This window comes from Mya arenaria, chromosome 4 (assembly GCF_026914265.1).
Source record: "Mya arenaria isolate MELC-2E11 chromosome 4, ASM2691426v1".
Lineage (NCBI taxonomy): Eukaryota > Metazoa > Mollusca > Bivalvia > Myida > Myidae > Mya > Mya arenaria.
In genome coordinates, this window is record NC_069125.1 from 25,427,642 (window position 1) to 25,455,634 (window position 27,993).

At 33.5% G+C, this 27,993-nt stretch overlaps 1 protein-coding gene and 1 long non-coding RNA gene across 4 annotated transcripts in view; both read right to left on the reverse strand.

The window, feature by feature from the left end:
• The window catches only part of LOC128231953 (uncharacterized), a 43,074-nt gene that overhangs the window by 10,084 nt on the left and 4,997 nt on the right, over positions 1-27,993 (reverse strand). For 2 of the 3 annotated variants that reach the window (XM_052945241.1, XM_052945242.1), the window contains exons 2-14: positions 22,418-22,864; positions 21,086-21,250; positions 20,181-20,601; positions 18,940-19,251; positions 15,166-15,223; positions 14,460-14,941; positions 14,287-14,381; positions 13,601-13,692; positions 10,180-10,365; positions 8,032-8,249; positions 7,388-7,479; positions 2,788-2,913; positions 1,327-1,408 (exon numbers count right to left, since the gene is read on the reverse strand). In XM_052945241.1, coding sequence (XP_052801201.1) covers positions 1,327-1,408; positions 2,788-2,913; positions 7,388-7,479; positions 8,032-8,249; positions 10,180-10,365; positions 13,601-13,692; positions 14,287-14,381; positions 14,460-14,941; positions 15,166-15,223; positions 18,940-19,251; positions 20,181-20,601; positions 21,086-21,250; positions 22,418-22,837 — 2,749 coding nt within the window. In that variant the 5' untranslated portion in view covers positions 22,838-22,864. The remainder of the gene's footprint in view (positions 1-1,326; positions 1,409-2,787; positions 2,914-7,387; positions 7,480-8,031; positions 8,250-10,179; positions 10,366-13,600; positions 13,693-14,286; positions 14,382-14,459; positions 14,942-15,165; positions 15,224-18,939; positions 19,252-20,180; positions 20,602-21,085; positions 21,251-22,417; positions 22,865-27,993) is intronic. The other variant, XM_052945243.1, reaches the window with a different exon arrangement.
• On the reverse strand, positions 15,230-18,174 carry LOC128231954 (uncharacterized). The gene is made up of 4 exons (XR_008260467.1): positions 17,522-18,174; positions 17,242-17,324; positions 16,399-16,606; positions 15,230-16,103 (listed from the first exon to the last, which is right to left on the reverse strand). It is a non-coding gene; the product is annotated as an uncharacterized LOC128231954 (long non-coding RNA).

Sequence of the window (27,993 nt, forward strand, 5' to 3'; positions counted from 1 at the left end):
GTTTTTTCGTTAAGTTATTAAAGACAGAAAAGGGCAATGAATATTCACTTACTGTTGCAAAAAGCATGACTATAGCATCACCCGTACTGATTTCAGGTTAAACTATTTAAATGATCATGATTATACTATGTATAAAGAATGTATTCCTAAATGATATTATGAACTTTCGATTATTGTCAGATAGTAAATCGAAATACTTTGTTCCATTCGATTCGATTATTGATAGAAAATGGAGTCCGATTTTCAAACATTTAGTCTAATTACATCAGACTTAGATTCTGTTTTACTTAATATCGAATCCCGCTGTTTTTAAATAATTGATATAGTGAACATCTAACGACAGAAAAAGGGGACGCAAAGCATGCAGTAATTAAGTGAGATGTCTATGACACCACGAAGACAAAGGAGGATTTCGATGGTATATGGTAAATAACAAGTAAACCACACAGGAAACAAACTCATTTTGTAGTAACCTCATAATATATGCCACCTGTACACCAAAACATGTTTGTAATAACACGAGTCATTTCTGAAATCGTGGTTTGTTTCAAAAGCAGTTATAGTATTATATATCTGAGTCACAAAATCACTTTTTTGGACTTTGAATATGTAACTAAATCTCTGCCCAAACGACGTTCAAGCATTTTTTTTCATTTTATTTGATCTAAAAAAAATACCATTCTCATTCATCAGAGGTTTGATAATGATAAATCTTTTGTACGCATAGCATCATCGCTCTGGTGTTCGAGAATGGAAATTACATCAATACCATATTTCTATCACAGGGAATATGTTTTGTGACATGGATTTTTCTTCTATGTCTAAATGACTTATTCAGACAACAATTATAAGCCCTGCTGAAAATCAAACTCTTTAATCAATATCCGAAATCATATATTACCCATCTTCTTTAAGCAGCAATATGCTTTACATTCAATGACGTTTCGCCCTCCATTTCGACGGCCATCCTTATTATTATTGAAAGACAAGCTATAAATATTTTAGTTTGTCAACAACTCTGAGTAAACGTAAAGACTTATCATTCAAATATTCGTAGACGTGTTTCAATCAAATTGATGATGCTATACTACTTTTATTTAATGACTGCAATTGCTTACTTTAAAACACACTCTTAATATTTCTTTCATTAATACATCGGTAGCTAAAACCTTTTCAGGTTTATATGTTCATAATGCATTCACCAATATGTTAAGATATATTTTTTGATTTCAACTGCAAATTTAAGTATGGGATATCTTTAATTAACAAATCATTTTGAAGCACACTCGTAGTAAAGGATTTTACGAAAGGAAAACAAATACTCACCAGCTTGATTCACTAGACACATTTCGCATTCCAACCCTGGACTTCTGGTCCAACTTCTCTCATCTACACCTCGCATTAGTGACTTTAAATTTAAAGACAATAAATTAGGCATACTTTGACAACAGCACTGATTTGGCTGTAAAAGAGATAGTGGTCAAAATACGAAATATAGCCATTTACATACAATACAATACAATACAATACGGGTTTATTTGCAATTAAAGGCCACCGACCCAAAATACACAGGTTCCATATATATACAATTTAAATGTAGATTAGAAGAGATTAATCAACAACATATTGTCAATGACACGTATACTTATCTTTACAAACGTCAATAAACAACATGTATATAGAGAAATGTTATTGCTTTTAAATATATATTGTCTAAACATATTCAATTTCCATTTCGTAACATATATTAAATAATGTTTAAAATACATTACAAGACGTACATACAAAACTAACCGAGTCTTTTACCCTCATTAAAGATTTGCCTCAACATGTTTGCTTTATGTAGAAACTTTGTTAATGAAAATAGTTGTCTCTCTCTAACCTCAGACATTAAATGTAATAAAATGTATTAACATCAAAGCAATTATACAACATTGACCAATATATGTTTTTAAAATGATGTTAGATGTTTGCATGGTTTGAATGAAATTTTGTATTTTTTCTAGATTGTTAAATGTGTGTATGCTGTCTTGAATGTATTTTGTTTTGTACTCTGGCTTAAAAATAAAATGATTTAATCTGTATTATGTTTGTATTGTGTCTTGAATATAAAATGTTTGTATTCTGTCTTGAACTTTAAATGTTTGTATTTTGTCTTGAATACAAAATGTTTAAATGTAAAATGTTTGTCTACTGTCTTGGATGATATTGTTTGTATTCTGTCTAGAATATGAAATGTTTGTATTTTGTCTTAAATGTAAGATGTTTGTAGACTGTCAAGAATATGAAATGTTTGTATTCTGTCTGGAATGTAAAATGTATGTATATTGTGTCTTGGATGTAAATTGTTTGTATATTGTCTCGAATTTAAAATAATTGTACTTCGTCTTGAATGTTAAATGTTTGTATACTGTTTTGAATGTGAAATGTATGTATGCTGTCTAGAAATATATAATGTAAATTTACTTTATTGAATGTTAAATGTATGTTAACTATCATAAATTTAAAATGCTTGTATTGCGAACATAATATGCCTGTATGCTGTCTTGAATGTAAAATGCTTTTATAATGTTTTGAATATAGAATATCTTTATACCGTCTTCAATGTAAAATATGTGTATTCTAAAAGTAAATTACGTGTATAATTGTTTGAATGTAAAATGTTTGTATGGTGTTTTGAGTGTGTTAGTGTGCGTTCCAGAATGTAAACTGTCTTAAAAATTAAATGTTTGTATTATATCAATTACATGAATTCATATAATCTAAAAAGCTGAATCTTTTTCTTACATCCAGCTCCTTTAGCATATCAGAAATCTGGAATGTTTTTGCTGCTGCATGCTGTATCAGGCTTTCCACACATCGTTGGGCTAAATCGAGGAGGGGCGTCCAAACATGTCTTTTCCAGATTGTTGTCTAAAAAAACACAAAAATCAATAAACTATTTGGGAACTGTCTCTGATATATATCATGCATTTCGTAGCAAAAAAATTGGATAATTCCTAAAACAGACAAATAAACTAGAACCATCATGGTTTGTCATTATGGCTCGGAATTATAGTATATTTTACATGGGGAGCAATTTGAAGACATGTTATAAATCAACCAGGGTCAAAAAAACATATGTCTTCCCCCTCCCTATTACGCCAACTGTACAATAACTTCACAATTATTACGACTTACAGGCATCAGTAAGAACAAAATCTTTATGTAAAATATATGTTACCAAATCAAACAGCCAAAACTCAATAAAAAGATTTACTAGAACGATGATCGGGTATTGTCGAAAGTCGATTATTTGTGTCCGAGGTCGGCGATAATCGATTTCATTATTCCATAATCGATTATCGCTAATGTACGACAAAGGGAAGTAACCGTGTTGTGTATGTACTGATTTTCTTTAAAACGGGAAACAGTACGGACTTACACGGGGTTATACGGCAATTAGAAATCAGGGGAGCTAACTCTCGCAACATCCGTTTCAAAATGTCAGCTCCCATGGACGAACGTGTCTTTTTAAAGTAAAAAATCATCTTCATTGTAATATCAAATATAAATTTGTTTATCAAGTAAAAATGATTATTTGTTCAGTATTTCCCCATGTAATATCTTGCTAGAAAAATATTAAATTCATTTCAACATGATGGCATGATAATTGATAAGTAAAAGATTGGAACTTTTTTTAAAATGCTGCATGAAAACACATTTTGTACTACATTTTTGTTCAAAATTATGTAATATCTGTTTTAAAGTGATGAAAATGCTGATAATTATGTAAATAATTCATCAGTTTATGGTTGATCTTTTTAATAAATATAAAACTACTGTCTGGTATATACTTGTAGTGTGGAATAATCAAGTTTTTATTCTCAATTATTTTAGAATTAAGTTATCTCCCAAAAACATTTTACTAAATTATCAATTGTAACCTGTAATGTATAACAAAACAGCATATAAAACATAACTGATTGTAATATGTTTATTCATTTAAAGACATGTATGTACAAACCAACAGTTTTGGATATATTTGTAATATATTCACTTTCGATTATATAATCAATGATTGATTGAAATTGCTCGTCCGATTATTTTCGATGATCGATAATGACTTTGGTCCGATTTTCAATCCCTACTAGCTTTACATGACGATGCCATGCCCAACTGTATTTGTTAGCAATTACTGATGTAAATTGTCAATGATGTTTGGCAAGTGGTTCTGAGAAATAACATGGCAGAAGCAAACAACACAGGGAGAAAAAAAGATGGCGAAATCGAAGTGAATGTTAAACAAATTCTTGAAATATGATTCAGATATATTAATGAAAATAATCAAAACAAGCCAAATTAAGAACTGTCTCAACTCCTTCTTCGACAATGGATTATAATTAAAAATATTACTGCACCAGGGTTATGGTTGTGATACACTGTACTCCTTCTAAGGGAGATTTATATGTATATGAAGATTGAAGTAAATACCTCAAAGACTTTTCAAGTTATGCACCGGACAAAAAATAAGTATAAAAATTAACAAAGAATAAACAAATTTAATGGAAGCCCCAATACAGGAGCCAGTCGGCCATCTTGAATGCAATCTTGGGGAAAATCCTGTCAAACACAGCATCTCTCCATAAGAAATTCTTTCTGTCAAAAAGATGCAGGATAAACTGAAGAAATAGTTTGCTCCACAAACCAGTTAGCCTTTCTAAATGTGATTTTATTTTATTTTTGCAACGCACATAAACTGATTATGTTGGTTCACTTTGCGATGGCAGAAATAATTAAATGTGATCACATTTTAAATGTGATCACATTCTAAATAATTAGTTCTCAAACGAATCTCTGAATCCTCTATGTGTAAACAATCAAAGGGCTATAACTGAAAGAGTACCGCGTGAGAGCATACTGATGTAAATACTCAAATAGGCTTGGAACTTTTCATTACTGTGATGTTTTATCTACTCCCTCCAGCAGATTTGGAGCTTTCGCGCAGGCACACAGCAAATCAGACAGACACACGGCCATCACAACATAACATCGAAATAAATATCGGCCATAGTGTAAAATGTTGCTTTCTTCTCATAAACCTTTTTTCCGAAAAAAAAATTAGATTTGTATTGAATTAATTACAAATGTTTTATTGTCAGTGAACTATTCATGAATTGTGCTAAGATTTGATTATTTATAAAATTCATGGTCTAAAAATTGAAAGTGCTTGCATTCTATGAATGGAGTGGGTGCAGCCATTATGCAAGATGGTCGACCCATAGCTTATGCATCTAAGACATTGACGCAAACGGAACGCAATTATGCAAACATTGAGCGTGAAACGCTAGCCATTGTGTTTGCATGTCAGCGTTTTCACCAATACATATATGGTAAACATGTAATTGTACACTCTGACCATAAGCCATTGTCTGCAATCATGAAAAAGCCTTTGCATGCAGCACCACCGCGTTTGCAGAGAATGATGCTAAGTTTGCAAAAGTATGACCTTGACGTAAGACATGTGAGTGGGAAAAACGTTCCCATCAGTGATCTCTTGTCACGGAAACCTATGTCAGATAGTTCCGAAATAGAAAGTCTTGACCTTCATGTTCATACCGTGCTTTCAAGCATAACATATACTGACCGCAGTATTGAAAATGTGAGAAAGGAAACAAAGACCGACCTACAAATGCAGGCATTGAAACGGACTATTATTCAAGGATGGCCAGATTCTAGATCTGATTGCCCAGAACTGGTGCATGATTATTTCAATCACAGGGACGAATTATCAGTTGCCGATGACTTAATTTTCAGAGGTCAAACCTTGATCATTCCCAAGTCACTCAGACAGCACATGATTGAGCAAGTACATTTAGGTCATATGGGCACTGACAAAAGCCTACAGAGAGCCAAGGACGTGATGTTTTGGCCAGGCATGAGCAAACAAATAATTGACTTCGTTCTGAACTGTAAAATTTGTTTGTCACGCAGAAATTCAAATAAAAAAGAGCCCATGACAACCCACGACATCCCAAAAGGACCGTGGCAAGAAGTTGCCACTGATTTGTTCCACTTTGATGGAAATGAGTACTTACTTGTCGTTGATTATTATAGCAGATATTTTGAAATAGACAAGCTGCTTGACACAAAATCATCGACTATTGTCAGAAAACTCAAATCACGTTTCAGTACACACGGAATACCAATGCGTATTTTCAGTGACAATGGACCTCAGTATACATCTGAGACTTTCAAGACATTTGTCGATGCGTGACACATTGAACATGTCACATCAAGTCCACGACATCCAAGTTCTAACGGACTTGCAGAACGTACTGTACAGACTGTCAAACGACTGCTAGTAAAGGCCAAAGACAGTGGTCATGACCCATATCTAGCATTGTTAGAATATAGGAATACACCCATGTCAGATTGTAAGCAATCACCTGTGCAATTGCTTATGAGCAGAAGAACAAGATCTGTTTTACCTACAACAATATCTCAGCTGTTACCTAAAACGGTAAACTCTAAATCGGTAAGGTCAGCCATCCAAACATCCAAAAGAAAGCAAAAAATAGTATATGACAAAAACGCAAAACCACTTTCAAGGTTGCAGGTTAATGACTTAGTACGATTTCAAGTTGGAAAGATTTGGAAACCCGCTAAAGTAATTAGGATACACAATGACAACTCTTATGTAATCCTAACCCCTGATGGAAGTAGTTTCAGGAGAAATCGCCGATTCCTGTTGAAGAGTAATGAGCGATTAACAGCGATAAATGATTTCACACCCAATGTATTGGCCAGAGATCAGTCAAGTACTGATAATGAAATCAACCCACAGGTACCCAGCTGTGCAAACTCTCAGCAGTCTAATTACCCTGCAGAGATTCCCCAAAACTCCCCTGCCCCTTATCAGACACGATCTGGTAGAATAGTGCAATCAAGTCAAAGATAAAATCACGATGATTGGGTTAAATGAACTGTTATAATTATAAATTAATTAATGCATGAATATACTGTGAATAATATTTTCTATCATATTACATAGATTGTGCAAGATTCAAAATGACTATTACATCGATTCATTTAATAATTAATGTGTAACAATGATCTCTTTTATTTACATGTTTGGAATATTATTAACTATAATATTTACTTTTTCTTTTTAACAAAACAAGAGAGATGTTGCAGATTTTAGAAACAGACTATACTTTATATCTTTATCTCTTTGCATGCTGAGTATTCATGGTCAGTCTGTTGGTGTACATTGCGTAGTGAAGTTCATAATAAATAGTTAGAGAACACTTGTGTTTCTTATTTATTAAATCACATTAGTGAACATTGAACATACGTATACACTACAACAAGGAAAACAAAACAATGTGTATATAAATGGCTTTACCTGAATTTTGTCCTGCAACCTAAGTGATGACATAGTCTGAAGGGTGCAACACATTTCAACTGGACTTATTCCAGTAAGTAGTTCGCTTATCACTGAAATACAATCATATTTAATTATACTATAGGCATCTGTGGAAGCCAGTAACGAGGTTTGCTCAGTAAAACAGTGTGTCCTTTTCAATTCGGACCAAAATATCCCGATTGCTTTCCTTTTGCACTGAGATACCCAAAAATAGATTTCGTGAAATTGTCATCGTTTTACATATGTCTTTGTGTGGTGACCACAAACTAAACTCGCATGCAACCTGGCAAAAAATTGACCCCGAGAAAGTAGTTCCCTTACCTCTGCGCTAACTGGAAAACACATTTACAAATAACCCTACTTGAAACACCTTGCGAGAACCCTCATTATATTCGATGATATTGCAGTATAATATACATGTGCTGACTGATGATAAGTCTTACATTCCGTTTTATGGACTTTCAAAAGTGAAATTTACTGAGACAAATGTGTTTATCGGCTTACAAAATATCGCTTTCGCTAATGAATATTCCATGCAATGTTTTGCCCTGAAAAGTCAAGCTGATTGAAAAGTAAGTGTTAACTAAGCATATAATAAAACAATATTGCAAAAAGTATCATACCAACTCCAAAGTAGTGGTAGTCATGGAATTTGGTCAAACCCTTGCATGTTGTTGTTGGAAAGTAGCCAACAGTTCCAGCAAGTGGAGATGAAGTGACAAAACGTTGAGAATCAGGTTCCTTCATCTCTCTTTCTAATCCGAAATTGATCAATCTTGCATTGTTGTTCATATCCAGCACAATGTTCGAGGACTTTATGTTCATATGCAAGACACCATGCCTGTAAAAAACAAAACAACATCTAGTAAGTATCAAAACAGCGCCACAAGACTAAAGCATTTTGAAAGACTGGGATGAGTAAAATGATGGGGCATTATTGCATAAATTTATTTGAAATTACTTTTTATTTCCATCTCCTATTTGTACATATCTTTTTGTAGTGGTTGCTTTCGTTATTTGGAAACCAGGGTACCACGCGCCATTGCCAATGCTTGTCTGATCTGTTGACTAAGGGGTACACCTCAACAAATACTTCAGCCGTATTTATGGCATTTTGGACAAACATACACGTTACAAGCTATTACCTTCGACTTAATTATTTTTTTGTTTCTTGGAACTATCACCAAAAAAGAGAGGAAAACTCGAACTTCAAGTTAAAAGTTGTGATGCTTTAACGCTTAAAATCAGTCTGATAACAATATTTTCATTTGATCATCCGTATTCATTATTGCCTGATTGCGTTTGATATTATAAAGAACATTCTGACATTAATGTAATTGGACACAATCAAAACATAAAACAATCACTGTTACATGAACGTAACACATCCCCGGAAATACCTGGCTGAACGTATTGTCATTGTAAGTCGGGTCTATATGGACAGATAGCTTCAGTATGAGACATTTTAACGACGCCTATCCTATGCAGATTAGAAACATTGAGGATAAGCAAAGGGCAATGACTAGAACATATCGTTGCCAGAAGTTAATGCAATTGCACTGCACATCTCCTCCATATGAACTCTCTGTATATGAAGTTTGAAGTCAACACCTCAATGACCTTAATGAAATTAAACATATGACAATTATGCCAAAAACAAACAAACGCAAAGTTATTGTTTCTGTGCACTGAACTCCGCCTCAACAACATATATCTGTGTATGAAGTTTGAAGGGCGATACCTAAAATACTTTTATAGTTATTCTCCGGACACAAACGAAAGAGCGAAACATTACAAAGGGCAGTAACTAAAAAAATGTAACAGTCTAAGTAACTGCTCGTAATATTGAAGTCAACTACTCTTTGGAGTTGTGAAGTTATGTTCAGAAAATATATAGGTAAAAAAAAATGACCCAAAAGGCAATAACAGCCAGAGTTATGGTTCTTGTACACATAACTTCTCCTTAATACTAATTATCTATATATGAATTTTTGATTCAATATCTTAAAAGCTTTTATGCTTATGTATGCATCCTCCTGGCCTCATTGAATTAGTTAAATGTATACTATGAAGTTAAGAATATTACCGTTGCAATTGATACAGAAATACAGATAGATATTACAGGTCGGTAAAAGTAGTATGTTATAAGTTAATAATAATGCAACAATGGTCAATTCATTGCACTTTTCGAGAAAAGCAATTTAGAAATTACTCAACGTAAAGCAAAAAAATAAATAAATACCTGTTTTGTAAAATGACGATGACTGTGGTCAATCTGGTGACCTTGACTTTTACTATGTTGATTAAAAAATCAAGAGGGGTGTACTACAGGGGACATCTGCAGGAAATGACCAACCTCCCTACCAAATGTGTGGACCGTATGTCGACGCATACTCTAGTTATCAATTGGAAAATAATTGTTCAGGGTCACCAAGACCTTCCAACTTTGGCCTACTGATCTCAAAACCAATATGGGTCGTCTGCTAGGCACGACCAACCTCCCTTCCAAGTTTGAGAACTTTTTCTAAATGTTTCGTCTACCGACGAAGCAATTTAAAAGTGCAAAATTATTATTTTGCATTTCCCTTCTCAGGTTGATGTATCATTTTTTTTATAAATCTGATTTACACAAATTAAGTAAATAAATCGCTTTAAATGCACTTTTGTTTGTGGATATGGTTAAGTGTTTGCACGACGACAACATAATCTCTGCCATCGAAGACATCAAGGCTATGATAATACTATATACATTTCCTAAGAAAAAAACTTACCTGAAGTCCCCCACAGGGGTATGTAAGTAACATATTGCAGAAGCCACTTGGTTGATTATTTTTAATCTCGTCCTTTGCGACATTCTAACACGGGATGTTTCCTTTCTTAATAAGGCATTTGTGTCTTCTGCAATAGCCGTCATGAGATCTCCTCCCTCGAAATATGGTGACACAAAATAGAAGAATCTGTTAAAATTAAGATCAAAAGGACTGTTTATTACATTTTGGTAAATATATAAAGAAATCTTTAACCATTTTATAAGATATTAACTAAAAAGGTGTATGAGCTAATATCTAATTCCGGCAGATTGTGTCTTAAACGTCTTTTAAAAAAGTGTAAGAAATTTCCTTGAAATAACGTTTGTGTCCGTTTGCAAATTCGAACTTAATAAGGGAAAACCATCAACAATTCATAAATTCCTATATACCATTAAGAGAAATGTTTGACATTTTCGGAAAGTATTAGGCTTATTTTTAAATTTTGTATCAACTAGCCAGACGAAAGCAGTATTGATAGTTACGGATTCTCAGTGCATATACTTATGTGAAAAACTAGCATGCCTTGATAAGGTAACTCGTTATGCAGATTATAAAACACGTGATGAAGAAGGTTTATTCAGCTATATTTTAAAAGTAGCAAAAACGATTAAAGTAACATTTTCAAAAGCAAATGTGGGACTGTCGAAGTGTTTTGTCTTCAAAGTATTACATTCATAATGTTGGGCTGGGGTAATTTATCTGTGTAATAACTGACTAGAATTGTTATATGTTGCTAAAAAACAGAATGTTCTTAAAACTGTTGTTATTTTAAGAGAAACAAATTGTATTTGTTATATTGTGACGTCGCTTTTACCAATATTGGGTTGATTTTTTTCGAAAATGACATGCACTTACAATTTACATTTACCTTGCCATAAGGTTGTGTCCTTGCTGTTCTTATCTTAACGTAGGTGATGAAACATATTTTTAAAGGAAGTTTCTAAAGCAATCCCCGAAGAAAGAAATGTTTTAATACATATGAATATGTACACCTCAACTTGCGTTCCTTAAATAAACTGCCTCACGGCAATTGCGTTTTTCAATCGATGAACGCAACATCTTCGGATATGTTCGGATTGCAATTCATCGCTTAACAATATACATGAACACTATTGGTTATTGTTTGTATTATTTCAGCAGGTCCCGTAAAATATAAATCAGCATTTTAGAAAGTGTTAATTTATTATATTTTAAACGCAGTGTTGCCAAAAGTGTTTTAATTTTACGTTTAAAAGTGATTTCAAGTGGTTAATCTTTTCCCGCGTTATTATGACGTCATTTGAAAATTCGGACTCCACACACTTTGACCAGCCCAATTGCGTTCATACCCCGATAATGACACCAACCCCGCAATTCATCCCTAAAATAAAGCTATCCAAATGTTATTGATATAAAACCATATACAACTGTGGACATATTTGATTTGTTATATCATTTAAGTTTCATTAAATAGTACTCATAAATGCATACGGCTTTTCACTCACAATAACACTTTTATGAGAATTTCAGGATCTAAAAGTATTTTATATGAAAGTGATGGATACGCAATTGACCTCCAGGCTGAAAACTACCGGTTACTCGATCGCTGAGATAACCATTTATCATGCGAGGGTGTAGAAATACCTTAGACAAAATTACTGCAACTTCTTGAATTGTTATGTCTTCATCCATAGGTTTAGGAGGCATTTTGATGTTTATTTGGCATTATTTAATCATAACATATGCTTGACGTTATAATTCTTATTAGCATTCTATTATTAAGCACAATATGCCAATATTAAGCATTCAATAGGAATATCATCATAATAGTCGGATGGCCACTATATGTTCCATACATTTTAACGACGATATTTTCAAACAAAATTTATGGCATTGTTAATTTAGTAGTTTTACATATATCGAAAGCATACACCAAAGAAAGGACTCCAGAAGTATTTGCCTTAGACATAACGCTTTATATGAAAACACACTCAAAATGATCACTTATGTACATGTTCGGCAATGTTTTTCATTGATTTGTATATTCTCACGGTGTTGTGTATCCGTGTACGTTTCGGAGAAACTATATAAACATTTGTTCGGACAACATTCTTCGCAGTATGCAGCACATGAATTTGGCATTCTAATAGCAAGATTTGAATTTTGTGCTTACATATATCATAAACTAAATTTGTTCAATATTGGTCAAATGAGTGCATTTGAATCTTTATCAACATTTGAACATCAAGACCCTGAAGGGCAAGAATTTAAATCAATGGCAAACCTGAGACAGATTAAACTAGTTTGGGGTGTAATGTGTTTGTAGGACTAATCAAAATAGTTTTTCATAAAGAAAACAAGGACGATACGTATTATGAAAAGAAGATAATTCTCCTAATATTCCTAAACTTTCTGTGGTACATTTTCTGTCAAGATACAAACATTTTTTGCTGTATAAGTAGAGGTCATTTCTGATAGATTTTCAAGTCGAACAACGTCATTTTTTTATTCTGGTCGTCTTATGAATTCCCTCAAAAAAGTGAGTTCGTGCAAAACTCTGGTTGCCATTGCAGCCGAAATAGAAAACAAAAGAATTTCACGGAAATGATCCTTAGGAAAAAAATCACAGTTTTTGAAAGTATGACAACGGATGTTGAAAACAGACACACATACAACACATAACACAAACACACACAGATACCCAAAACAATGAGCGGGGCAAAATGACGCAGCGATACAAATCATGTGCAATTCTATCGAAATGAATATTTTGAAGGTCGTTTCCGTGATGAATTTTTTTTCCGTAGCCCTTTCCGTTAAGGATGTATATAAAACTCCATTTAATCAGTTAAACAATAATCAACGTAAACAGAAAATACGAAAAAAAAATATTTGTTATTATTATGAAATTATTGAATGAAATACATGTGCAATTTAATAAAAATGTGCATTTTGCAGATCCTTTCGGTAAGCATTCGTCCTTTCCGCGGAGAGTTGTTTTTCACTCTAACTAGTCATACCGTGGGATAACTAGTCACAATGGTTAAATTGTTCATAATTTTCCAGCATTAAAGTCTTTATTAAGTTAAAATTTATGAGTGATTTGATTTGTTTCGCATTTCCCGAATTACCAACCAATTAAATGCTTGTTTCATCACTAACTGTAAGCGAATGTGCATATATTAAGGGAAATGAAGAATTATATTTAAAAATGAATCGATAGCCTTGCGACATTTTATAAAGACAGTTAGACACACAACATTTGAGATCAAGATATAAATATCGAATTCATTAGAAAACATATGTCTGGCGCAAAAATGTACGTGGACAGAGCTACGCCAATTAATATTTTTGTACGTTATGATTAATTTCCAGAAAAAGGACAGAACTGCAAAGATCGTACCCATGTGTCCTAGACTGATCTTCGTGCAACGCATCATGAAAAGCAATTAATGGAACTATCCCGTAGTGAAGAATCCTTGATGCAAGTCTTGCCTGCGAAACAAACAACAACAACAAAAACACTATCAATATAATGAATGCTATTGTTGTATATTAAAAGTACACCATAATATATATATATATATATATAAATAAAGCTACCTGTACACAGATGCAAATATGGACAAAAATTGCTCTTAATTTTGCTGTAGGCCTTACAATAACACATACATATACTGATATATAATGTATTCTATGCCACTCTTAGTTTTCGTTATTTTAACCATGATTGAGGGGCACCAATGGAAATAATTACTGGTTCAGAAACGTTTAAATATTTGCGATAACCGAACACTCAATACGCAAATCAATCTTCCCGTTGCGGTAGCACTTATTACGTGTCTTGTTGACGATCGTATTGACATTCAACAAATACATTGACAAAAATACATTTAATAATCTTGCAATGTGATGTGACACAAGTGACACGTTGCAAATCGGATTCCAATATAGATCCAGGAAATTTGTTTCTGGGGTTATATTGATCACGTTAATTTAACGTAAAGATTGGCAGATACATCATTCATAATCATTAAGGTGATTAACCACCTCATGATTCAAATTGTGCCTAAAGAAATCGAGTCTTACATTTGTTATTGATCTCATTGTATCAAGATCATCTCTATCGATGTGCAGTTTCTTTATAACCATCTTTATGTTGAAACCGGGAATCTTGTTCGATGCTGAAATAAATTGAAAAATCTTCATAATGGCTGAAGACTCAATAATAGCTCATTCATAAAGGAACAAACCCAACGTACTTGCAAATACTTGAGCACCATCTCTTGCTGCTAACGTTCGTTTGCCGTTCAATATGTCTTCTATTTGTGATTCATTGAGACTAATAAGACGGCCGTCAAGCAAATCTCGTCGAAATGCATTCACATAATTACTGCCATGTCCTGTTAACGCTGAATGTAGTGGTGGCATAGCTAAGTCTAGCTCTTTTGGTGATTGCATAGCTTGAGTTGCTCCAAAACGCGGCTCATTTGTTCCTGGCATAACTCCAGTGCCTCCGACGTTTGACTCATTCCGTGGTAGCCTAGCAGTAGACTCTCTAAAACGCTGCATCACCATAACCAAATCTTTGCTTAGTCCTTCAAATGACGAAATTAAATCACTCAGTGGTGGCATATCTGTAGTGTCTCCAAAACGCGTCTCTTTCTGTAATCGCATAACGAAATTTTCTTCGGAAAGTCCACTTTCAACTCTTTGAGCATGTATCTCATTGTGTGCCCTTGTGCTTGAAGCACCAATAAATAAATAAATTAATATCTACTACACCTGTATTAAAGTGATATGTATAATTATTTTATACTTAATACATTTAATGTAAATTATTTAACATGGATACTTTTTGAGAATGTCAACGCTAGAAGGATGATGGCTTTTGCATCTTAATCTTAAGGAAAAAGTATTATAAGAGATAATATTGCCAACATATATAAATGTAATTTAGTTTCTCACTTTTGTGCCTCAGCTTCCTTGGGTGGAGGTTCAGGATGATTTAACACTTCTGTAAGTTCTTCAATAATGTATAAACAATGAAATAACATTGTATTTTATCACGAGAGCAGCGCCAAAGGTTGCCAAAGCTATTATATACTAGGGGAATGTTTTGAGAAACATTTCTGGGAAGAGCTATGGGACTTAAATACTTGCGTATTGTAAAAGTGAAAATGATGGCCAATTGTGATATAAAGTATATTATATCTTTATTGAGCAATAGTTAACGTTTAACGTTTTGAACAACATTGACGACGACAACAGGCCTGCCCGTACGAAATTTTTCCAGGCGTACTTTGAATAATAAAACTTTTAGTGTTTGAGGCGGAACCCGGCCCCGGCCGGGTTCTTGGGGCGAAATATATAAATAAGGTGGGACGGAATTCAAATTCCGGGCGGAATTTTAGGCTACGGGCGGATTTTTATATTAAGCTTGAATTTTAGTTACGGGCGGAATTTCAGATTACGGGCGGAATTTCAGAAGAAGACGGAAATTTAGTTACGGGCGGACGTTTAGTTTACGTGCGGATTTTCATACAGATGTCACATGCAGTTAAATTGATTTTAATTTTATGTGCGCAATGATTTATACGCGAAAAAATATTCAAAAAATGGAATTAAAAAGACAATGTGAATAACCATACTAAAGCTTGCTCAATTTATTCTACATTTCAAATATAAATACCAAGTATAATAAAAGTTACACTATATAATCATATTGGGTATAAAATATAATTCCAGTCACTAGAACACTTCACAGTAGAATGAGCACTTCCCTATTTTTCATCAATCTATTATGTGTCAACTGTTATCGCGCATACGTGTTCATTTTAGTGGTGGCCCGATTTAATTCTACTTTAGGGAGCGTCATGGCAGCATTTTCCGTCATAGCACATTCTCTGAAAACAAGACATATTTTTGTTATTCAACGGACTCCAGAAACTTTCTTATAATAAGGAAACCGAAAGTATTTAAAAAAGAAAAAGAAAACACCGTTATAAAAGGCAGTTATGAGAAGAGTGCTGTAATGCTGAACTCTGTGTATGGTTAACTAAGTCTTAGGTAGATTATTTTGCACAATGACTTGTCTTAGGGTAACCATGAGTCTTGACTTCTGTCTAATGCTTATATTTTAGGCATTTATACCTAAAATGGTATTTATTAAACTACATGTACTTGTAAAACAGTATCTACCAAGTATTGCCAGTTGTCTATGATATTCTTTGTTTCCTCTCCTGAGCGCGGCTGACCAATACCTGTCTCCTATGAAGTTCGCTAGTTTAATAATAGTGAACACTTGGTCAAGGAGGTCGTACATCACGTAGTTTCTTTTTTGTCCCTTTTCGGAGAGCATTGGTGCATATTTCGTTCTATAAACCACACTGTGAGGTAATAGCCTCACCTGAAAATAAGTTGAAGCCTTGGAGTGTTTGCTTATACTGTATATTGTTAACACAGTTTTAATGGTATCCTTTTATTGAAAATGTATATTTCAAATTTATTTGATATTATTGTATTATTGTATAATTTACACTCCTGAATTGATACATGATGTATGGATAACCCTGTAAGACATGCTGTCAACAATTACAGAAATGAAGTCACATGTAACATGCTGCAATACAAGGCTGACTGAATCGTTTTTCAAATAAATGCTTTTTGAAGTAAGTTTTGTGAAGATTTTTTACTTAGTCACAAATTCTGGGCTTGAGCATTTATATGCCATTATAATATCATAACTGTATGCTTAAACAAACAGGTATACAAAATTTTGGAGTGTTTCTTGCAGCACACACATTTAAATAGTTAAGCGTTTAATGTGGGGTTCATTATTTTCTGATAAATATTGTTTATAAAACATTTTGTTAGTAACTGAAATTTCATGGATGGACTCATTAAGGTAACACCGACTCATGTAACAACCGTTTGATTAACATTCTGTTATTTGCATGACAATAAAAGTTAAGAACATGCTTATGTTTCGGGAAGCCAGAAGACGTGATGACAGAAGGTCAAACAATATTAAAATATTCTTACCACATCAGAGTTGCCTGGGGTTACAGGAGTGGAGATGGTTGACATGAGTTTTCTTGAGAAGTTGACCTAGGTTGCTCCGATAACTGTAAAAAATAGTTTGATTAATTGCAACAATTACCTTATAGCAGTTAAGCGATGATTTACCTTTAGTTGTTTACACAATCCATATTATTTTAATATAACTGTGTTCTTATTTCTACCCTTAACTTTATATAATATATATGGTACATGTACACTATTTGGGCACTTTAGAGGTTCGGTCGAGAAAGCCATTTAATACCTTTGCCAAATCTGTTGGTGGAGATGCAGTCAAATTCTGTGAAAGTGGCTGCTGAAATATCAAGAATATCACATGTATATACAGTTGTTTTTATTTCATAAATTTATTAGTTTGAATATTTTTTTTAAAATTACTACCAAAACCCTGAATTCAGCATAATGTAGAACTTTATTACCATTTCGTTGATTTAACGAACATATTAAAATGAAGATAGTCGGCAGTGTACTGCAAGTTTCATTCTGATAACATCGACAGCAATTGTAACTTCTCGGAAACGTTCGTGGAAACCCGAGGTTAAATGCTGATAGTTTTTTCCTTGCACATATAAATTCCTTTGTGGAGTTTAATGAATACGATTTATGACAGAAGGAAAGGATAGACTAATGTTTTTCGGTTGAAATATGTAACAAGGCAGAATATAAGGTAGACTGGTCGTAAGAAACATGATATTGATAACCAACAAAATATTTTGTAAAACATAAAGCATTCTTAATCGCACAGAACTATTACTCGATGCAAATCAAACAAAATAGTTGTAAAAGTGAGAACAGAAAAACAATTTCAGAACCTGAGTCCTGGTAAAACGAGTAATAGAAAAGTTACCTCCATCTTTCATGACCACGTACTTCTTCGAATTATTGTTGCTGATTATCCACCAGTCTTACACAGCATATCTGCATTTTATTTCATGATTCAAAATTAAAGAATTTAAAAGAAGTCCACGTCATTTACATCAATCACGGCTATTAAAGTTCCATCTTTTGGAAAATACACACAACACATACAGTTTTAACTATAACGTTAGTCACGCACGTTCAAATGTTTTCTTAATTAAAAAAAATATATTTATCCGTTGTTAATGACGGATCGAAAGCGCGGTACATGTATATCTATCAGTAATGGTTTCCGTGTGGGCATCTTGAGAAACTTATCAGTGAGTCAAATAATGTAGCACAGTATTTTACACGATGGCCTCAAATCGAGTGGAAGTTAATTATTTATAGCCGACTGGGCCGAGGTTAGCTCAATTGCTATAAGTGATTTATGTTGTAATATCTCAACAAGTGTCATAAGTAACATTTTAAGTGGACTTTAAAGTTCATAAAATAAGTGTAAATTTATATCATTGGTTCATGTTTTTTTTCTTCCAATAATTTTTACGCCCAGAATCAACAAAAAACATGAATTGATATCGGACGGAATGATTATTCCGTGTCCGAATAATTATTCCGTCCATACTCCAGGCGGATTTCACTGATTCCGCCTCGATTCCGCCCGGAATCCGCCCCTTTATTTCGTACGGGTAATTTCATCAATCGAAAAACAAACAAACTAATAAAGACCATTGCATGAATTCAGTTCTATTCATAAGTATATTGACAGCCCCGACAATATTATAAATGGAGTATACACTTTACCAATGTCAATTCCCAGTTTTCCTTTAATTTCTTCCAAGTCAATGGTAACATTAGGGCATTTTTTTATTTCAGAAAGAAGAGCCCTAAAGGTGGCATTATGTGCTTTCTCCTGTTTCCAATGTTGCAGCATACTGCGAATCTGGTCTAAACTTTTTAAATTGTCAAGTATTATTCGCTCAACGGCAGGTTTTTTAACGCCCAACATGGTGGCCAACAATTGCCATCCAGACCCGATGGTTTGAGCAATGGTGACTAACTCACGTTCACTAGGCACTTTGTCTAGTTTTTCAAATGTGGAAGCGGATCTTGAACCTGAACAAAATAACAAAGCAATGAGGCAATGGTAATATGTGCTCTACATAACATAACTTGTACTTAAAGGCAGGGAATTGTACTAGTGAAATATCAGACAATTAAGCCGATTTTGGTGGAGTGGGTTTACATTGTAACCTGATCAGATGTAAGCACAAGTCAGATAGTGTTTGTTTTCGAAAGATCAATTTCAGCGCTTTAAAATCACATTCTCTAGAATTTGACACAAACCTTACTTTTGGAAGAAAATAACTATATTAACAATTAATTATTGTTGAATTCATGAAGATCAAGGTTAACTGATTTTTAATCGAAATCAATATTGCTTTGATGCACCACATTCAAAAGCTTGTTTCTTATAGACATATACATGTGTGTTAATACGGCAAGTGATCACCCAAACTCAAAGTTTAAAATGGTGCGAAATTGTTTGAAACACTGTGTGGCATGATAAAAGTATTATGCCCGAAGATAAGAAGGACAATTTATTACAATTTTGTACTGTAAATAGTTAAAATAAGTCTGGGCCTGTACAAGTGTTTACAAAACTTAGATAAATCTATTCAGTATTTATTTTGTAAATTGTGCTACATTTCTGATATTGCAAGTTTAATCTAATATTCCAGAAAATCAAACGTTTTTTTTCTCTCTTTTTTAAAAAAAAGGTTTGCTTGAAGAACGTGATATTTTCTCTTCATTTCGTGAAAAACGTTCTATAAACGTTCGTGAATTTCAGTAATTAAACGGGAAATGACGTCATGAACATATTACATATCTATGTCGTCATCTTATTGGGTGTGGCGTCACCATTTAACAGAGACAATCTTTGTAAAAAGTTTAGTGTTTATGTTGTTCGTTACTTGTAATGGTATCACTGAAATAAACAAAAGAATATTCATTCATGTCATGCAATAGAGTACACAAATTACCTGTTTCATTACGCACTCTGCTTTGATCATCGTGTCTTGTAGTCAAATCAATGAATTCCTTTTGATTTGCATCATCATTTCGTTTTCCTATTTCAGTTTGTTCCTTGTTATTTCTTTCTTCTATCTTAGACTTTTTTTCGATTATTTTTTTTCCATCCTCAATGGCTTTGGCTATTGCTTCAACTGAAAAGTTTACTAATTGTTTGATATCACCAAAGAGGGTTTCATCTCGAGCTCTTAATTCACACTGAATGCTGTCACCGAGAAGCTGAAAATCAAATTTCTTTTTGTCTGCCTCTTTTATCCATGATTCCATTTCATCATTGCATAAGTCATGGATATCTTGAATAATTCGGATTGAAATATCTTCAATAACATATTTCCAATTTTCTCCAAGCAGTTCAGGGTGGGTAGTCTTTAGCTATCGGAGGAAATAAGTCGCAACATTTTGTCGTATATCGACGAACAACAAAGCAGAAGCAATCATTATAAAAATAATGTCAGCCGTAAATGTTCAAACAAATGTTGTGTGATGCTGACGGATTGAAATAAGAACCCCTATTATTATTATTATCATTATTATTATTATTATTATTATTATTATTATTATTATTATTAATATTATTATTATTATTATTAATATTATTATTATTATTATTATTAATATTAATATAATTATTATTATTATTATTATTGTTGTTGTTATTATAATTATTTTTCGTCAAATTATGCTTCCTTTTATTAAGATGTTTTTAATCTAATTGGGTTTATTTAGATTCCTTTTCTTTCACCAATTCCATCATCAATGCAGAGCTTGACAAATAATTTACGGTCACTTTAAATGATGTTGGGTGACTTAACAATTCTCTCTTAGGCTTTGGAACTAAGGTAAATGAGATTCTAACCTCATAAAGTTGATTCAATGCTTCTTGAACTTTTCTATCTCCGCTGAATCGTGGTTCATTCAGTAGCTTAGCCAAGTTGTCTATATGACCGTTGGTGGCCTGGTCTGTCAGAGCGCTTAAACACATGCTCGGCATGTGGCGAATCATGTTTGTAGAAACCCGAGCCTGAAAAAAAAGTGTAATTGTGCAATGGATGCTCCGTTTCATGAAAGAAATTTGGTCGAAATGCTGTCACCAAGGAAACCCTTTTGTTTCCGTTTATTCTTAATGATAAATATTTTGGCATGTGTACGGTTAGGCACTTAAAGTGGAGTCCTGTTCAACTGAATGATCCATGGCCGTAAACTTAACGTTTATTTATTACGATATTGTTTTGACCATCTTCCAGTATTGTTGTTTGCCTCTTGTCGAACCATATATATAAAGCCATGATTCCTGTAATCTTAACTAGGAGCATGGTTAAGTTTTACTCAACTTGACTTGTCCAAGTGTATTCTATTGTGTTATTATATAATAAACTATTCAAAGCAACATCATTAGTAGCGACATATTATAAAATAACAACAATACATATGCATTCATTCATCTCAGTATTGCAATGGAATATACAAGGACAAATATACAGGGACAAACAAAACAGCTAAGGAAGTACTGCAATTAAGGATTGATAACATTTTTCTTATGTTCATGCTATATGAGCGTAGATGATGCGAACATACTGGAAGAAGCGCTCTCCTGCGTACATATAGCATAAACACACCGCGATCGATTATTTGGTTACAATTGAAATTATTATTCACCACGATTACAAATAAGTCAAATGTTTTGCAGCGGAGTATTTCTTGTAAAAGAAATGTTAACAACTGCACACGTTTGAATAAAAGAGTAGCCCATACTTGTAACGGCGCATGCCATGTTAATAGACGTCGCACTAATCAAGTCATAGCGTAATATTGAAATAAACAATGACGACTAAGCCATTTACGGATTAATAAATATGAATGTTGGGTTTCCTCTGTACAAACTACTAGCAAGTGTAAATAATATTGAATAATTGCGCTATGTTAAACAGACAACCGCGACAATAAATATTGTCTAGTGAGAGTGGTCTAGTGGTTTAGGTACCGCCTCTCACGCAAAGGGTTGAGGGTTCGATCAACACAAGGGGTACCTGCTCATAGCCTCTAAATATGGACAAAAGTATTGGTTTCTGTGCAGGAAGAATCTATAAGCTGTCAGCTTTCGTCGCAATCGACCTTAAAGAAACTAGTATAAACTTGATACTGTCCACACTTGTAATATATCAATATTGAACAACTTGAGTTTTCATACCTGAACAACTGATGCCTCAACGGAGTCCGGGAAACGTCTGCAGTTACATATAAAGTCTGCAATTCCGTTAAAGTCTGTTTGTTCAAAGCTGCTTTTGCCGTCATATCCAGATGGTGACATAAACAATTTAGCAACTGAAAACGCGTCATTGTTCCAAGTGTTTGACGGAGCGTTCTTCCAAGACGGTGTCTGTTTATGTTGTTTTCTTATTTCATCACGCAAAATGTCATGATGTCCGTGGTCTTGTGAATAAATGTTCGCTTGCTGAGATTGTGCCTGAGTAGCAATATGTGCATGTAAAAGACTTGCCGCAGACTTTACAGAAGGCAATATGGCTTTCCGCGTGATAAACACGGCCTTCCATTGTCGCTGCCAGTTTTGTGCCTCGACGGTGTCGAACACGCCCATAATTCCCGCCATTTTCCTTCACTTCAGTCTCACATCAATCTAAAATATACAAACGACCAATGCTGAATATGAAATTACAAACTGTGGATTTCAACGTGTAAACTGTTGAATCGTTTTATGTTTTTGATAGAATCAATCCATGGAATAAATAAAAACTTTCGAATATTGTTTAACGCGTTTTTGTTAGTCAATGCAAAACAATCTAAGGGAAAAGCCATCTTAGTAAAAAATGTGATAAGTGTTAAAGGATTACGCATTTTAGTAATTAGAAGAACATGTATGCATATCACAACTTCTTTTAAACCCAAAACTAGTCAAATAAATCTCATACAAAAACCATACAACCTAAAACAATTTCAATTCCGTGCATCGAAGGTAAACCTGTGCAGAGAATCCCCCAAACCATATTGTCCTAAACAACGTCAAATATTTCCTATAATAAGTGACAAATCTTGTACGCTTTTCACTGTCAGAAAGGTGAAAGATTAAGCTACAGGAAAGTCATATTTGTATGTGGGGACTGTTACAATTCTTACATAATAAGACGATATGTGACTCAACACTGAACATATAAATTCTGAAACACTGGAGGGGCTCGAAAATCACGAACCCCCCCCCCCCCCATCCCCACACCCTAAACCACGTTAAATACTGACTGACTCGTAACCTGTGCGCATGCATTACAAAAAGAAGCTTGAAAGATCACCCATACCGTTGTGAATTTGGTAAATAAGAACGTATTTATCCCAATCGAACGCTTTTTTGTTGCGATATCAATCACATTAAATCACCATCTCGCACTGCGCACTAGGTTATATATTAAATGAAAGTAGTGTTTTCATTGGCCGGCTTTCAATCGATTGTTTCATTGCTGACAAATGCATTCGGCGTTTATAACGTAAATGACGTGATAAGATGGCTATCACATGAAATTTGAAATAAAAGTTAATTTACCGAATCAAAAAAAATACATTATTTTCTATGAAGACCCGGTTTTGGAAAGAAATCAATTTAGAACTATGAAACATTTTTTATAAATCATAGGATTCGATAACCGGAAAGTTTTAAAGGTAGATAAATTAAGGTTACATGCAACTAATATTTACATTAAAATTAAACGGAATGATGCATTATTTATAAGAACACTTTAATCTGTTAATAATCGAAACAAGTCATGGATATAATTATTTATTAATAAAATTTGCAATTTTCAAAGGGGACTAACTGCCGTGTTGTTACGTTTAAAGCTATCATGTTGTCTACTACGCCTTTTTCACAACAATTGGACAAGCTGTTAAACATGTGGAACAACTCGTTGTAATGTTATCATGTAACGCGGTAAGGAATTACAAAAACAAATCTTTACCTTTTTTACAATATATTTGCTGTGTTATAAACAATTTATCATTTTACTTTGACAAAAAAGATGTACGATTAATTAAATTATTTTTTCATTAATAACTCGGCCTTCTATATGCAGTTTTCAAACCGGCAGTACATACAGAGCGCCTCGTTCCGACGAGGCGCCAATAATACTATAACAATGTAACGATCCTAGCTACTTGTAAAATAAGTATATCTGTTAACTCCTCAATATTGCCTACCTTAGTTATCATCATCTACTGCTATCGAATCGTTAACAGGGATATGCATCAATTAAAAGAATACGTGAAGTGAATACAGTCATTGTACGCAAACCTCAAATTGAGAACATTTGTTTAAAGCAGTAATGATTAATTTAAAGATAAACTGAAGTAAAAATTATTGCAAATATTCGCAGCATTAACGGATCGCAGTGTTATATCCGATTTTTGTAGAGGGATAACATTAGAAAGAATATCTTAGAAACCCTATTAATGATTAAGATCACATTAAATGATTCATATTTATTTGTTTTCAGTTTGACATGATCCGAATTTGCTCAATCTAGATTGCAGACATTGACGGAATAAATGTACACCTCCAATTTAATGCATTTAACAGAGCTTGCGCTAGCCCTGAATTCTCAATCACATGATTCAATTATCCATGATCCTTGAAATGAGTTCAGCTCACAATTAGATAGTCTGGCTCTGGCCGCTGGCCGGAAGGGGAAGTATGGATGGACATTTCAGACACTTCACATCGATGAGACGTAAGTGACACTCACGTATTTACTGAACATTCTAAGTTCCCCATTCGTGACTTGCTGTTACACATTCTATTTTATTTAAGCTCAATGTCGTAAAACCTTATAAGTCAGGGAGTCATTCCAAAAATTCACGAAACATGTTAGGAATGATATACTTTTTTATTTTGGCATTACACATTAGTATAATAATTCACTATAGTTATCAAGGCAATGGACACTCTAAACGTGAACTCCAAGATGGCGTCCAAGATTAACTATTACATTTAATGCGTATCTACATAAACATATAATTGAACATTTAACAGATAACTAATTCAGGTCATTGAAAGGTTAATGGGTAAAAAATATTATTATTTTATGAAATTTTCGACTTTCGCAAAGCTTTACAGTATAGTATAGACATATGAAATAAATACACATGGTTGCTTATTTTATCTCACGTTCTGTACACGGTTTGAATTTTTTTTGAAGAAAAATGAAATAATAATTCCATGATATGGAAGGATTTAATATTTTTGTTTAAATTTTTTGGTTATTTTAGACTCATATGCCGCTAAACATTTAAAGTACATTAAATGAAAAGCTAACGGTCTTCTATGTGTTTTAAACACATGCATGATTCATAGCTTTTCATAAAAAATATGAATACGAGTTTTATCATTCACTGACTGTTTTGCATAAAATATTTTTGTGGATACACACATTTTATTTGAGTTCTTCGAAAATACATAAGCTATAAGTGGTATGAAACACAAAATTTATAATACACGATTTAGTTTAAAGGCACTCAACCGAAATGCTTTTATTCACATATAAAAATGCATATCTATGATACTCAGACATTTGTTAATCAACGTTTAGGTTAGCTTTGCTTTGAGCTGTTTTTGGGGTTTATAATGTTTATTGAAAGGTTGATTCCTAAATATATGATTAGCATTGAGGTTTGCTGGGTACAATGTCTTGTCATGTGGCTCTTCATCGATATTTATCAACTCTTGGTTTTGTTGAGCACCGTGTATAGATGGATGAATAAAGAATAACTGTTGCAAATATTGAACACTGGTATATGGCATCTCAGTGTTTTTTGGCACTGGATGTTATTTCATGGATTATATATGGGACGTTACTGGGACCTAACGGGGCTACCTAGAGCTTAGTAAAATAGTGCATGTGCAGCAGTTCATGTTTATTTTGGTTTCGAACTACACAGACATGTGATGTTGAATGTACATAACTCTGAGCTAGAGTGGGGCTTACTTTGAAATTTGATTTCCATTTAAGATACCATTGGTTTGTTAGGGATCCAATGGAACCCTTTAGAGCAACTTCCACAGTTCTAGGCACTTTTCTGAGTATACTTCTCGAATCAACTCGATGTTACTTTTAGGTCTGCTTAACATAAGTGTGCTATTGTTGAGCAAATGAACACTGTTAATCTGGACTGCAACATTAAATCTGTTATTACCATGTCAAATTTATTATAACAGGTAGTAACCTTAAAATATAACTTAAACTAAATGCAGACAGCATATTTAAGTTCTGCCAATGGTTGTTAATTGGCAGAAAAGACTACAATGGATGATTTATTGTTTGTTTGACTTGGGATCTCTAATCATTGAAGTACTTGGGGTTTACCTTTTCGTTTTTTATTATTATTTGTTTTATTGATAAGTTTCCTCAAGTTAATGCATACTTCGATAAGATTTACATTTTGCGTTTTATCTTTATTAAGAATTGTTGGGATAAGAGTGAGGTTTGTTCACATAAACTGGTTTAAACCCCCAGTAAATTTACATTTTACTGACCGTTCCAAGGCGGTACCTAACAATTATTGATAAACATACAAACATAACAAGAAACATAGAACAGCACAAAACTCTACAAACAGCACAGTGCATAAATACTATATATAAATACTATATATATATATAGTATTTATGCACTGTGCTGTTTGTAGAGTTTTGTGCTGTTCTATGTTTCTTGTTTGTGAATTTGTGTTCTATGTCTTTGGCGTTTGCCCATTGCCACTAAACTTGGTTTATGTTTAAACTTTTTGCTACTGAGCATGTTTCTGTAGCTTTTTGCATATATATTAGTATGGGACCACTATATCTTACAGGCTACATGTCGATGACTTAACTCGAAAAGATTATATCTGCTTATTCATTTAATGACACTTGAAACCCTATGGATTTCAACCTTGATATCCACTTATGTATTTCACAATAATAGAATGCCATATATATAATTGGTTTGAAGTGAAGTGAAAAGTGAAACTCTCACCAATTCCATTTTAGTTTTTACACAGTATAGTCATTTATTGAAACAATTATATCGTTGAGTCACATAACAGAAGTCCTCCTGACTTATATTCTTAAAAACATACATTCCCGCACTTCCTGTAATTGTGCAAAATGTATGCGAAACAAGGTCAGTAGCAAAAAGTTTAATCATAAACCCGGTTTAATGGCACTTGATAAACGCCAAAGGCATAGAACATAAAATCGCTTTTAGTTATTACCATAATCTCGATTAAAATGTGAATTCTTAAATTCTCTATCATATATAAAAAGGTGTGTTTATCAAGGATTGTTAGGTACCGCCTTGGAACGGTCAGTAAAATGTAAATTTGCTGGGGGTTTAAACCTTGGTCAATTTCGTTTTTGTTTTATATCCTGGTATGATATAAAGCAACACGACACTTTGTTCCAGCAAATATGTAGTTTTGCTGACAGCTCAAGTGATATCAAACTCTGACTAGCATCCTCGGTTTACATACAGGTCAGCAAAATTACATATATTATTATTGTTACCAAACAAAATCCATGGTGTATTATTGTACTTTGGTAACCTTCAGAAATAAATGTATACTATATTAAATATTCAAATAATAGTCCAGTCAGTATATAACCAGCTATAACTGCGATTAGGAGGTAATCTTTCCTAGAACCAGAGGCCGAAACTGGATGGAAGCTCTTGGACATTCCGTAAAACGGGAAGAGGGCGACAATCAAAGTCCGTGCCTCGAAGCGAATTC